General features: G+C 38.2%; 2 protein-coding genes and 3 non-coding genes across 6 annotated transcripts in view; 4 read left to right on the top strand and 1 right to left on the bottom strand.

The window, feature by feature from the left end:
• Positions 1-12,721, bottom strand: part of nelfa (negative elongation factor complex member A) — a 65,608-nt gene that overhangs the window by 8,116 nt on the left and 44,771 nt on the right. The window contains exon 5 of one of the 2 annotated variants that reach the window (XM_042402419.1): positions 7,874-7,987. The gene's annotated coding sequence lies outside the window, so the exon portion shown is untranslated. Of the gene's footprint in view, positions 1-1,155; positions 1,177-7,873; positions 7,988-12,721 lie in introns of those variants that run through there. The other variant, XM_042402420.1, reaches the window with a different exon arrangement.
• On the top strand, positions 1,289-5,105 carry c22h4orf48 (chromosome 22 C4orf48 homolog). Its single transcript, XM_042402428.1, has 4 exons — positions 1,289-1,548; positions 1,770-1,895; positions 2,892-2,980; positions 3,848-5,105. Exons 2-4 carry the CDS (start codon positions 1,784-1,786, stop codon positions 3,917-3,919), a joined length of 273 nt encoding a protein of 90 aa, XP_042258362.1. The 5' UTR covers positions 1,289-1,548; positions 1,770-1,783; the 3' UTR covers positions 3,920-5,105.
• On the top strand, positions 8,656-8,729 carry trnan-guu. The gene has a single exon. It is a non-coding gene; the product is annotated as a tRNA-Asn (tRNA).
• Positions 9,291-9,364, top strand: trnan-guu. The gene has a single exon. It is a non-coding gene; the product is annotated as a tRNA-Asn (tRNA).
• trnan-guu lies at positions 9,922-9,995 on the top strand. Its single transcript has one exon. It is a non-coding gene; the product is annotated as a tRNA-Asn (tRNA).

The following is a 12,721-nucleotide window of genomic DNA, read 5'->3' as shown; positions in this document are numbered from 1 at the left end:
TGTTTACTGAACTTTGTATGAAGTTAAGTGATAAAAACTATTCATGGCATTACTTGTTAAAGCATCCTAACTTTACTTATAGTGCCTAAAACTTTTGCACAGTACTGTGTATTATGTGTTTGTATCAAAATTATTGATGTAGTGTTACATAAGAAGCATTGTAGTGTAGCTGCCTGGTTGAAATTGAGCTTAATTTGACTACTTTATAGGCTACATGTATATCTATAATAATACATATTGTATACACTAAACATGCGTTCTCTATGTAAGATCTTAAAAACAATACTAGTACACCTAATTCAAAATTGTAGTGTACTTAAGAATTGAGTAAATGTACTTAGTTACTCCACCTCTGATGATACTACATCAACACCTCAATTTTTCCAGTCTGTATTGAAATTTACAGCATATAGCTTAATGTCTCAGTGTACTCTGGAATGAAAGCATAGAACAAATTAACAACTGCAAATAAAAAATATATCATAGAATCTTTTTGCTTAACAAAATGTAATCTAAATTTTGGACTCATGAAAATAACTACGTTTTGCAGATATAACAGGTGAACACACCTCTTTCTACAATGGAAATGAAATATTGTTCAGAAAGTTCTTCCCAACACTGTTAGAAGTTCCCACAAATGTGTATGAGGTATGACATACGTTTCAGATCACTATCTTGCTTTAGGCTGAACCTCTGAGCTACTAGGTGTACAGACCAGAGGCTACTGAGTGGCTCTGCAGGATGCTGTGGTAGCCCTTTTGGTCCAGGGTGCCAGTCACTCTGTGTGAGTCACCAACTCTGTTGATTACTTAAGAGGTTTGTAGGTAATCAACAGAGGTTGGGACAATTGTTTGCATCAAATTTCAAGATTTAGGCTAATTTACATCCATTACATGCTGCAGAAAAGCTCCAAGTTGTTGACCCATTTGATCCCTGCAAAAGTCCTCTTTATAACTCTGAAATTTACAATATTTTTCTTTTTTTGGTTATCTAAACTTTTTATTATTATTATTACCTCTGGCAGGTTTAAGGTTATTCACTAAATTTGAACTGCTTAAATTTCAATAAAAACTAGAAAAATGGGGGTATTCTAAAACTTTTGACGGTAGAGTATATAAAGATGTATATAAATCTTTTTATAAAGTGTATTTATACTCATTGCATGTCCGTCGAGGCCTTTGGTTTAAATTTTGGGATCAGAAGTCTTGATTTTGGTCCGTTGCCCCAGAGCGCGTTATTTTTTCCACCCACCCGCATTCTACGAAGACCCGCCCCTACACTGCCTCTGATTGGCTGTGACCCTGATACTCTTACCCTATCCCTAACCAGCTCACTCCGCATGCCTAAACCGAACCAATCTAATCAAAGGAGGCAACGAGTACTAGCCAATCAAAGGCAGAGTAGGGCGGGTCTTCGCGGAATGCGGCTGGGGAAAAAAAAAATCGGGATGAGCTACGCATGCGCGCTCCCTCAACCTACATAAAGCAATCCTTGGTGGGCATCTTGCGCTGATCTGGTGATCTGAAAAATATCATCGACTGATTGAGGGTAGGTTAATGTACAATGTGTTAGTTAAACAGTAATTATTCTCTGCAGACTGATTTTTTTAAAAAAACGTACAAACATTCACCAATGAAAACTGGACTATTTTCTAACAAAGCCTGTAAGGTTTTGTGATTTCATTGACTGACGGCGGCCGTGTAGGACATTCTCCGTTGCTGTATTTCTACAAACCACACACCTGCTAATTTCTAATCTCGAAATTAAAGGTGATCGCATCGCCATGGCATCCGGAGGATATCTGCAGGCAGCGGTGCTGCTGCTGGCGGTCCAGCTCCTCTGTCTGGCTGCGGCTGATGCGGAGCAGGAGACGGGGACTGTCATCCCTGCCGAGAGTAGGTGGATTTAAAAATAAGATTTGGATTTTTCTGCCCGTTCAGTGCGGGTTTTTAAATATTTGTAAGGTGGGATTCGGTCTGCTACAGTGATATCTAACGACAGCAGGTTCACACAGGGTTGTTTAAAATTATTTTATGCATCACAACATGAAACTGGGCCTGCACAGCTTCTCCAAGACCCATTATATCATCTCTGCAAGGTTCAGCCGATGTCAGTGTTTAGAGGCAAATACCTAGAAGTTTGTTTTGCAACCGCCAAAGCTCATAAATAGAAACTGGACCTCCTTTTCCATGAAAAAGGTAGGGGATTTAGTAGGGCTGGGTGATATGGATACAATCAAATATCACAATATTTTAGACTAAATACCTCAATATCGATATTGCAACAATACTGTAGGGATGGTTATTGATGCTTTCACGAGATTTTTGATAAATAATCATCAGTAATGTGGATATAAAGGCAAATCATAAAACAGCTAGAACAGTCTGGTAAGTTCAGAAAATTACATCACTTTACTGTAATGCAGCCTTTAAAACCAGGAAAAGACAAATCACGGCCATATCGCAATATTACGATATCCAAAATCTAAGACAATATCTAGTCTCACATCACAATATCAATATAATATTGATATCTTGCCCAGCCCTAGATATCTAGTCTTCCTCAAGGTTATATTTACTCTTCTCAAGATGAAAAAATGATCTGAAATAGCATTTTGACCCACATGTTCAAGTGGACCTCCTCCTCAATGCAACCCAAATTAATAAAATCCTTAAAGAGACGATGTAAATATTAAGAGAAGAAATAACACATTCTTCCTCTTAAATGAAAAGTTGAATTGATGAGCCATAAAGCACATACTTGCATAATTCAATACAATCACAGGTTTTGCCAGTGTCTTGATTATTGTGGCCACAGTGGGAACTTTCCAGCTTTAAGGAACAGGTTTAATGGTGAGGGACACTGTCTTTAACATTGTCTCTTGTTTACAGGTCGTCCATGTGTCGACTGTCACGCGTTTGAGTTCATGCAGAGGGCACTGCAAGATTTAAAGAAGACCGCTTTCAATCTTGATGCCAGGGTAAGTGAAGTCTGCCTGGATTTTTTTTTGTGAGCATCATGTCATTTCTCTTTTATGTGCACTTCAGCAGCAGCAGCAGGATTAGTGTTCTTTTCAAAGGCCCCACGTTATTCCCTTTTTATGATTTTGTTTGAGAAAATCCATCATCTCCCACGCCATGAAACTGTTAAATGCTCACGATGCGCCGGCTTTTCTTTCATATAAAAATTGGTGGGTGATGATGATGATGATTTTGTTTGAACCACTAACGATTGGGTCGGATGTACTTCAGGTTCTATGATGCCGTCATTTTACATAAAACCTCTGTATTTGGGGCTGCAACTAACAATTATTTTCATTATTTATTAATCTGTTGATTATTTTCTCAATTACTCGATTAATAATTTAGTCAATAAAATGCTAAAAATAAATGGCATTCACAGTTTCTCAGAGCCCACGGCAATTTACTCTCATATATGACAAAGAAAAACAACAAATCATCACATTTGAGAAGCTGAAACCAAAGACTATTTACTTGAAAAATGACTGAAATAAGTAAATAATACATTTAGATAAATAAAATCAAATATGGCTATATGTTCATGGCTCAGAAATACATATTCTAGGAAATGTTTGTAGTCTTAAGAATATCCTCCTGAAATATCTTTCAATATGTATTTATATAAAAATGTAAATTAACATATTGTTTAACTTGATGGTCCATTGTTGTCAACACAAATCATTCATATATAAATATATATATAATACAGAACTTGCCAAATATATTGACTCTTTTTATCCTCTCTCAGCCACTTTTCTGTTTCAGAGGTAAAGTGTTGCATTAAGTTGAGTTTTTCATGCTGTGCCGTGTTGTTTTCTCTGTTACAGACTGAGACGCTGGTGCTGCGGGCAGAGAGGAGGGCTCTGTGTGACTGTATGCCCGCCAGCTCACTGCGCTGAAGTCTGCACTTCACAGCCACGGGAACACCTGAGGACACTTCCACCTGTCATCACACCCCGACACACTAAAAAAAAAACCGCAACCCCCCTTTTTTCCAAACCTCTACTCATGTACAGCGATTTTAATTTAACTTATTCACACAATAGGCACTTTATTTTCTTTTTTTTTTCTCTCATATTACTGTAGAGTGAAGCTTTGCTTTGAAATCATGTATCATAAGGCATGTATTGTTTTGCCTTATTCAGGACAACTTTTATACCACTGATGTTTTACATTGTCAAACACATGCCTGTGAAATTAGTTTGATTTTTATCATCATAGGATTCGGGTCAGTTCTCATCGTCCTCCTATGAGGCATAAACTATTTTTTGTACTTTGTAGTAATTGACTGTATAATGTAGATACAGTAGAATGCATCGATAAATTTACTCGTTGAATGTGTTGTAAGAGATTATTGTTTACGATGATTATACACATCAAACTGTAGCATCACATGTCAGTTTATTTAACAGCTCAAATACTTTGGTAACAGTTTTAATGAGTTAATTAAGTTACTAATAGGAATCAGCAAAATGACTGTAATTTCACTAACTGAAGTCGATTGATCTGAATTCTGGCTTCTTTTGCAAAAAGGTTGGGTAACTTATTATTATTATTATTTTGCTTTTTAATATCCATGAAGATTTTTTTTTGTAACAAAGGTGTTACCATAATTAGAAACAAAAATTAAAAAAAAAAAGTTTTTAGGCTGGAAACTTGTACTTTTAAGTCTTGATTTAGCACAGCACTGTAGCATGAATTTACAGCACTTTTTGTTAACGTACTGTTAATATAGATTGTATGTACAGTATAGATCCTGTATGTACCAGGGTACATGAAATGGAGATGTCTACAGACTTTGTCTTCTCTGTCTGACTGAAGTGTATGCAAGATTAGTGATAAATTATATTCTGTAGTATCAGATGAACTGCAATATCAGCCGGGGGAGGGAGGAGGAATAGAGGGATGTTAGCTGCAGCAGAGGACATAGAGATAGAAATAACTGTCTTATTGTTGCTTGTTCATCAACAGTGTACTTTATTAACATTATGTCACAAGAGCCCCGATTTATTGTCTTAATGTTGTACCCATCAATAAAATCAATGAATACCTTTCACAGATCATCACTGCGATCTGTAATAAACATGCAGAGTGTGGGTTTGTGCCGGCATTAACACAAATTCATCAATTTGTTTGATTTGTTGTGCAGTTGTAGGTGTATCGTTGCAGTGAAAATGTGGAAAAGGTGTTTCCACTCCTACAATAGGCTGCAACTAATAATTCTTTTCACTATTGATGAATCTGTTATTTTCCTGATTCACCAATTAATCATTTGGTCCTTGAAAATGTCAAAGTTGTATAAAAAAATACCCATCATGACATCATGACATCATCAACACTCGACATTTTAGTTTAAACTATTGAGAAGTCATATCTAGTGATTTTTGTTGACATATTCCCTTAAAAAAATGACATAAAGGATGATTTAATTATCAAATACTGATTCATTTTCCATTGATTGACTAGTCGATAAATCAACCATTCTTTCAGTCCTACTTCTTTCATTCATCGTTATAAATCTTCTCAAATTGAATTAATGTGCGACACAATATCATGCTTGTCACATGCAAACTCACAGCTTTGTGTGCTATAGGTTGGAACTCTAATTTTCTAACTATATAAGTAACATTCATGTTCATATACACTCCACAAGCACTTTATTAGGAACACCTGTGCAATCTAATGTAAGCCAATACAACAGCTCTGCCATAAATTCTACTTTTACGAGGCTTATACTTCTTCAGTTTTTGTTGACGCTGTCAGAAAGGTGATAATTCTACTTTATGTTTATCACCGAGGTCACAGTGGGTGGTTGGTGATGTGCTGGAAAAGTGTTCCTAATATTTTGTCCACCCTATTAACAAACATGAGGGGGGAGCTGTTGTATTGGATTGCATGAGATTGCACAGTTTTTCCTGATAAAGTGCTCAGTGCGTGCACATAACGGAAGTGTTTGAGTTGTAGATACCATGTTCGTTTATCTGAGGAGTTAGTCTGCAGAGCCTCAACACTTCCACCCGGTCACAGAAGTGATGTTATAAGGTTCTGCTATTTTAGCTGACCTCGGCTCATCCCCTCCCACACACACGCCTCTTCATTTATTTACAACGGGGATTACAACATGGAAAAAAAAGAGCAACTGCCAAACCCTTATCTACACCAGCAGGAGGAGCCCTAAGTAAAGGCAGGCCGCCAGCTGTGTCGCAGTGATGCAGCACTCTCCACACTCTCTATTTCCCCTCATGGCTGTAAATGCAGATGAGGTGGAATACTGTAAATAGATACAAAAAGAGAAACCTAAGGTGATACGTTGGCCACCGAAGCGCCAGCAGTGACCTGGCAGGAATCTCATCCCAGAGGCACCTTCGTCTACTGCCAGCCCTTTTCAGGCAAATCCCCTCATACTGCACCAGAGCACACAGGCAGCCTTATTATACAGGCAACCACAATTCTCTTGCTGAGGCAGCTTTAACCTACCTTTCTTTTATTGAGAGGAATAACAGAGGTTTGAGTGTGCCGAAAATGAGCTGAATCACTCTGAAAAATCCTGGTTGTCAAGCAGCCTCTACTTTCTTTCTTGCTCCCTCACTGGCTTACTCTGTCTACAGAGGCTTTTCAACTTCTCTTTCATCTGCTCCCAAGAAAGTTGATCGAATCGTTACAGCTGTTTGAAATTCTCTGGCAGGGGCAAGAAAGCAACATCCTCAATATTTTTCTTCCCCTCTTCACCTCCCTACTTGGGCATTTTGTTTTAACATTGCCACAAAAGTTTGCTCTCCTCACCCAACCCAGCCGGGATGAATGTGAAGCATGCAAATTTACAATTCAGCTGTGTCCTCTGTGCTTTATGGTGGAAAACTGAGTGGACAGACTAGATGTCAGTTAAAGCACATAACTGCATATTTAAGAGAAGAATAGAGCAGTGGTTCCAGTCCTTTGTACCCTTACAACCCCTCATCAACACCACCCGATAATGTTTGAAATGTGTTCATCTGAATTGATTATAAACAGATTTTAACACTATTGAGTTTGCATCTGTACCACTACCACTCGGAGTGGCAGAGGTTTTAACTATCAAGTGTTTATCCATAATGTTTAGCTATTTTATCTATTTTTACTTAGCTATTTTTATCTATTTTAACCATTTATCCAATACTTTTAACTATAAACTTTGTAGTTCATAGTTCCATTTCAAATATCTATTGCATCAAGCTAACTTTTCTTTTAACCTTTTGTTTTATCCATAACTTTTAGCTAACTATTTCAACTTATTATCGATTACTTTTAGATAACTATTTTAATCTTTTATCCATTACTTTTGGCTAACTTTTGAAATGTGTCTCCATTACTTTAATCTATTTGATCTGTTTATTTGGCTTTAATTAACTATGTTAACCTTTAATCTATTACTTTTGCAACACCATTTGAACTGTTTATCCATTTCTTTTAACTAACTATTCCAACTCTTTATTCATTACTTTTAGCTAACTATTTCAGCCTTTTATCTATTACTTTTGATAACTGATTACTTTTAGCTATCTATTTCAACGATTCATCTGTGGATTTTAGCTAAGGGTTGAGACTTCTCTGCTTGCTTGTTCTGAAAGTGAAGAGCACATTTTCAGCACTTTAACATTTCTCTGTGAGAGCAGATGTAGACATAGACAGATCTGTGATACCAAAATGTCATGCTTAAGTACCTTAATGGTGCCCTTGTGCTAATTTTACAATGCATCCTTCATGGTAAATAGCCACTTGCTGGCTCCAGTGACATTCCTTTTTTTAACCACCCTCATTTTGTCTGACATCGAAGCTTTGTTTCATTTGTTGTGAAACCTGGAGGGGAAAATTACCTCAGGTCTTGGGTTCTGGTATACTGTATGTTCTCAGTCAAGACTTTTTGATTTTACTGCAGGCAGACCTCTTTGTTCTTTTGGAGCTGCTGATTCAGGTCACTTTGGAGGGGTCTGTTTAGGGGGAAAAAAACAACAACACTTAACCCTAATTACATCCAACATGTAAATAACAGCCTCTCAGGATTGGAATAACTTGCTGCAGCACATAAGAAACTGTGCTAACAACCATTCATTCTTCACAACATTAAGAGCCTAGTTCATTAATTAAAATTGTGAACACTAAAACAGTGAGGTGTTTTTGTGTTGTTTGTTGTCTTATTTGTCATTATTATGCTTGGGTTAAGCACTGCTCCGGCTTATCATAGGCTCTGTACATAACCAGCTAACATCATGATAAGGGTTAGAAAAAGCTGTCTCTAAAGTATGACAGTGTGGTGGAATGAATGAGAGGATGATTATCAGTAGCTGTTGTATGAAAACAACAATTAGTGCATTAGACTGTTAACCCAAAGGTTCATGATGAAGATATCATGGCATGTCCTTCCAGCTATGTTATAGCTTGTTATAATCCATTTATTGTCTACTTGCTTTGTTAGCTTGTTGTACCACCAATCAAAACCTCTTGACTTTCTGCTACATTAAATTTCTCACAGAACTCTTTTCCTTCAATATACCACCATTGAAATTTCTGCGATATTGCCCTTGGACAAGTAAACAGCGATGCAGGTGGGTGGGGATTGCAAATCGAAGCCACGCCCCCTCTGAAACAGGACAAAGCAGTCTCTGTGGCGCAATCGGTTAGCGCGTTCGGCTGTTAACCGAAAGGTTGGTGGTTCGAGCCCACCCAGGGACGTCGACTTTTCTGCTTAAATAAGCAGCTAACACGGTGTTAGGTGGTTAGGGTTAAAGAAGTCTGATGCCTCAGTGTGGGGGAATGAATGAGAGCAAAATCATCAGAAACGGGAGTTCTTGTATGCAAATTTATTCGCGCATTCGTCTGCTAACCCAAAGATTGATGGTTAAAATATTGTTGTATGTCATTACAACTATGTTGTAGCGCCTTATAGTCCATTTATCAATTTTTTACTTCATCTTTGCTGCATAGACAATGGCTACTGTAGTTTGTTTTAAGATGGTTATAAAGGCTAATTGAAGTGATGACATTGTCACTGTTACTTGTGTGAAAGACTTGACTGGCGAACGCCATTCCATTTACAGGACTTGGTTAGCTCGTTGTGCTACATCTCACCACGTCTTGACTTTGTGCAACATTGTAAATTTCTAAAAGAACTCTTTTCCTTCAATAGGCCATGATTCTAAATTCTGCCGTATTGCCCTGGTAGAGGTAAACAGCGATGAAGGTGGGTGGGGATTGCAAATCGAAGCCACACCCCCTCTGTGACAGGACAAAGCAGTCTCTGTGGCGCAATCGGTTAGCGCGTTCGGCTGTTAACCGAAAGGTTGGTGGTTCGAGCCCACCCAGGGACGTAGGGTCTTGTGTTTACACAGCCAGCTAACATCATGTTCAGGGTTAGAGAGAGCTGTAGCCAAAGTATCACAGGTTGGTGGAATGAATGAGAGGATGATCATCAGTAGCTGTTGTATAAAAATTGGTTAGTGCATTGGACTATTAACCCAAAGGTTGATGATGAAAACATCATGGCATGTCGTTACAGCTTGTTATAATCCCTTTACGAATTGTTAACTTGATAAACACCCCATAAACAATGACTACCCTGGTTTGTTTAAAAATGGCTACAAAACCTAATGGCATCGATAGGATTGTCGCACTCTGGAGAGAAGTCCCTCGTATGGCAGACGCCAATGGGGAACGCCATTCTGTTTACGATGCGTTCTTGGCTGGTTGTATCACAAATCAAAACATCTTGACTTTGTGCTACATTGTAAATTTCTCACAGAACTCTTTTCCTTCAATATACCACCATTGAAATTTCTGCAATATTGCCCTTCGACAAGTAAACAGCCATGCAGGTGGGTGGGGATTGCAAATTGAAGCCACGCCCCCTCTGAAACAGGACAAAGCAGTCTCTGTGGCGCAATCGGTTAGCGCGTTCGGCTGTTAACCGAAAGGTTGGTGGTTCGAGCCCACCCAGGGACGTCGACTTTTCTACTTAAATAACCAGGTAACACGGTGTTAGGTGGTAAGGGTTAAAGAAGTCTGGTGCCTCAGTGTGGGGGAATGAATGAGAGCAAAATCATCAGAAACGGTAGTTCTTGTATGCAAATTTATTCGCGCATTCGTCTGCTAACCCAAAGATTGATGGTTAAAATACTGTTGTATGTCATTACAACTATGTTGTAGCGCCTTATAGTCCATTTATCAATTTTTTTACTTTATCTTTGCTGCATAGACAATGGCTACCGTAGTTTGTTTTGAAATGGTTTCAAAGACTAATCTTAGTGATAATATTGTCACTTTCAGGAGAGAAGTTACTTGTGTGAAAGACTTGACTCGTGAACGCCATTCCATTTACAGGACTTGGTTAGCTCGTTGTGCTACATCTCACCACGTCTTGACTTTGTGCAACATTGTAAATTTCTAAAAGAACTCTTTTCCTTCAATAGGCCATGATTCTAAATTCTGCCGTATTGCCCTGGTGGAGGTAAACGGCGATGAAGGTGGGTGGGCATTGCAAATTGAAGCCACACCCCCTCTGTGACAGGACAAAGCAGTCTCTGTGGCGCAATCGGTTAGCGCGTTCGGCTGTTAACCGAAAGGTTGGTGGTTCAAGCCCACCCAGGGACGTAGGGTTTTCTTCTTAAATAACTAGGTACTATGATGTTAGGTGGTAAGGGTTAGAGAAATCTGAGCTACAGTGTGGGGGAATGAGCAAAATCATCAGAGGCAATATTACTTGAAAAATGGGTGAAACATGAAGGGGAGGTATTGTCCGAAAAAACCCCCCTTCATTTTACCAATTTTTCAGATAATAACCCCCCCTTATTTATTTTACCCATTTTTCCAGACCATTACAATCAAGTTTTGATATCCAGTCAAAGATCTATTAAACGATGGACTAATCTCCCTATCTTGTTAATTGGCTGGGTTAATATTATCAAGATGAATATGTTGCCTAAATTCCCTTATCTGTTTCTGGCTATTCCTTTTGCCCATCCATCTCATCTGTTCAAGAAAATTTTAAAAATTTAAAACGGTAAACATCCAAGGCTTAAACTTAATTCATTGTACCTCCCCTTTGACAGGGGTGGACTGAAAATTCCTAACTCGGTATAACTGGGCTGCACAGACAAGAGCAGCGATGCACTGGTTTAAAGACAATTGCATCAACAATGGAAAACTATAGCACTTCACAGCTCCCTTTACATCTTTTAAAAAAAAAATTCTGATATAGTGAATAACCTAATGAAAGACACCCTAAATCCAACCAATTACTTTGCATGTCTTTACTGTATGTATAAAAATATAAAAACCAATAAATATATTCAAGCAAAAAAACAAAACAAAAAAACATCCAACATACAGGACCTTTAGACTGTAAATTACTTTGCAAATTAAAGTAGGTATCATCTTTTTCAAAACTGTGGATATTTCAATCTGAAGTAGATCGAAGTATGGATCCACTGTGCCCAATTTCAGAGCAGAGAAACTCCCTTCACTTTTTCTCAGATTTGTGGCCATCCAGTGCACGTCAGTGTAACTCATACACACTGAACACACACATTCAAACCCCTTAAGATTAAAACTGACGGTGCCGGGAAAATAATTCACACTGCTGCAGAGATCAGTGTCAATATGGTGGTCATCACAAAACAATCAATTAGATGCTGAAAACAGCAGCTGGTGTGAAATGAAACAGTGAAAAAAATTAAAACGGTCCAGCAGCTGGTAACGCCTCTCCATGGTGAACTTGTTCCAGAAAAAACAACAGAGTTAAAAAAACCAAAAAAACAAACGCAACAAAATTCAGGATGGCAGAGAGTCAACATGACATCCTCAGCTTCAAAGATACTTTTGTTATGTCAGTTCATGCTATAAATTATATCAAGTGACACAAGACCAAGGTGATGAGAGTTAAGGTAAGGGTATATTTTGTATAAAACTGTGTTTTGTCAGGTGTTTAGCTCAGCTGGCTTTCATCAACAGTGAGCATAGGCTAGATAGTGGTTGAATAAGGTATGACTATTTGCTGAACATGTATACCTCTGGTGTGTATATGTGTCATCTTGGATTTTAAGCAAATATCATATGACTGTGGTTTGTCTTACCTCTGGCTCTGTTTAGGAGATGAGTATCAATATTTCTTTAAGATAATTCTAGCCATGGTACCACTGTGGCTCTAGGGGTGGCAATGTCAATCTGTTGGTCCTCTACTTTGGTCCACACTGAAATATCTCAACAACTATTTGACGGATAGACATGAAATTTTGTCTAGACATTCACAGCCCCCAGAAGATGAATCATCCCTGACTTGTCCTTTAGTGCAACCAGCAGGTCAATGTTTTCACTTATCCTGTGAAATATCTGTCGACTTTTATAGCACCACCATAAAGTTGACATTTTTGGTCTTGTTTGAAATTCCTCAACAACTATTGGATGGGATTGCCATGAAATTTGGCCAACACATTCGTATCCCCTTGCCATATATTGAAATAACTTTGATCCCTTAGCTTTTCATCTAGTGCCATCATCATGATTAAATTCATCCAATACTTTGGTTTATGACCAAATACTTGGAAAACTAATGACATTCTTATCAGCCTCAGCTGTGAGTGCTACTTAGCAAATTCTAACACAGTAAACTAAGATGGTGAACATGGTAAATGGTTATTAAGAGTTTTTAACAAGTCTTGGAGAGTCTCAGT

The sequence above is a fragment of the Thunnus maccoyii genome, chromosome 22 (genome assembly GCF_910596095.1).
Source record: "Thunnus maccoyii chromosome 22, fThuMac1.1, whole genome shotgun sequence".
NCBI classification, from domain to species: domain Eukaryota; kingdom Metazoa; phylum Chordata; class Actinopteri; order Scombriformes; family Scombridae; genus Thunnus; species Thunnus maccoyii.
Note: the sequence above shows the minus strand (reverse complement) of the source record. Positions and strands in the feature narration are given on the sequence as shown.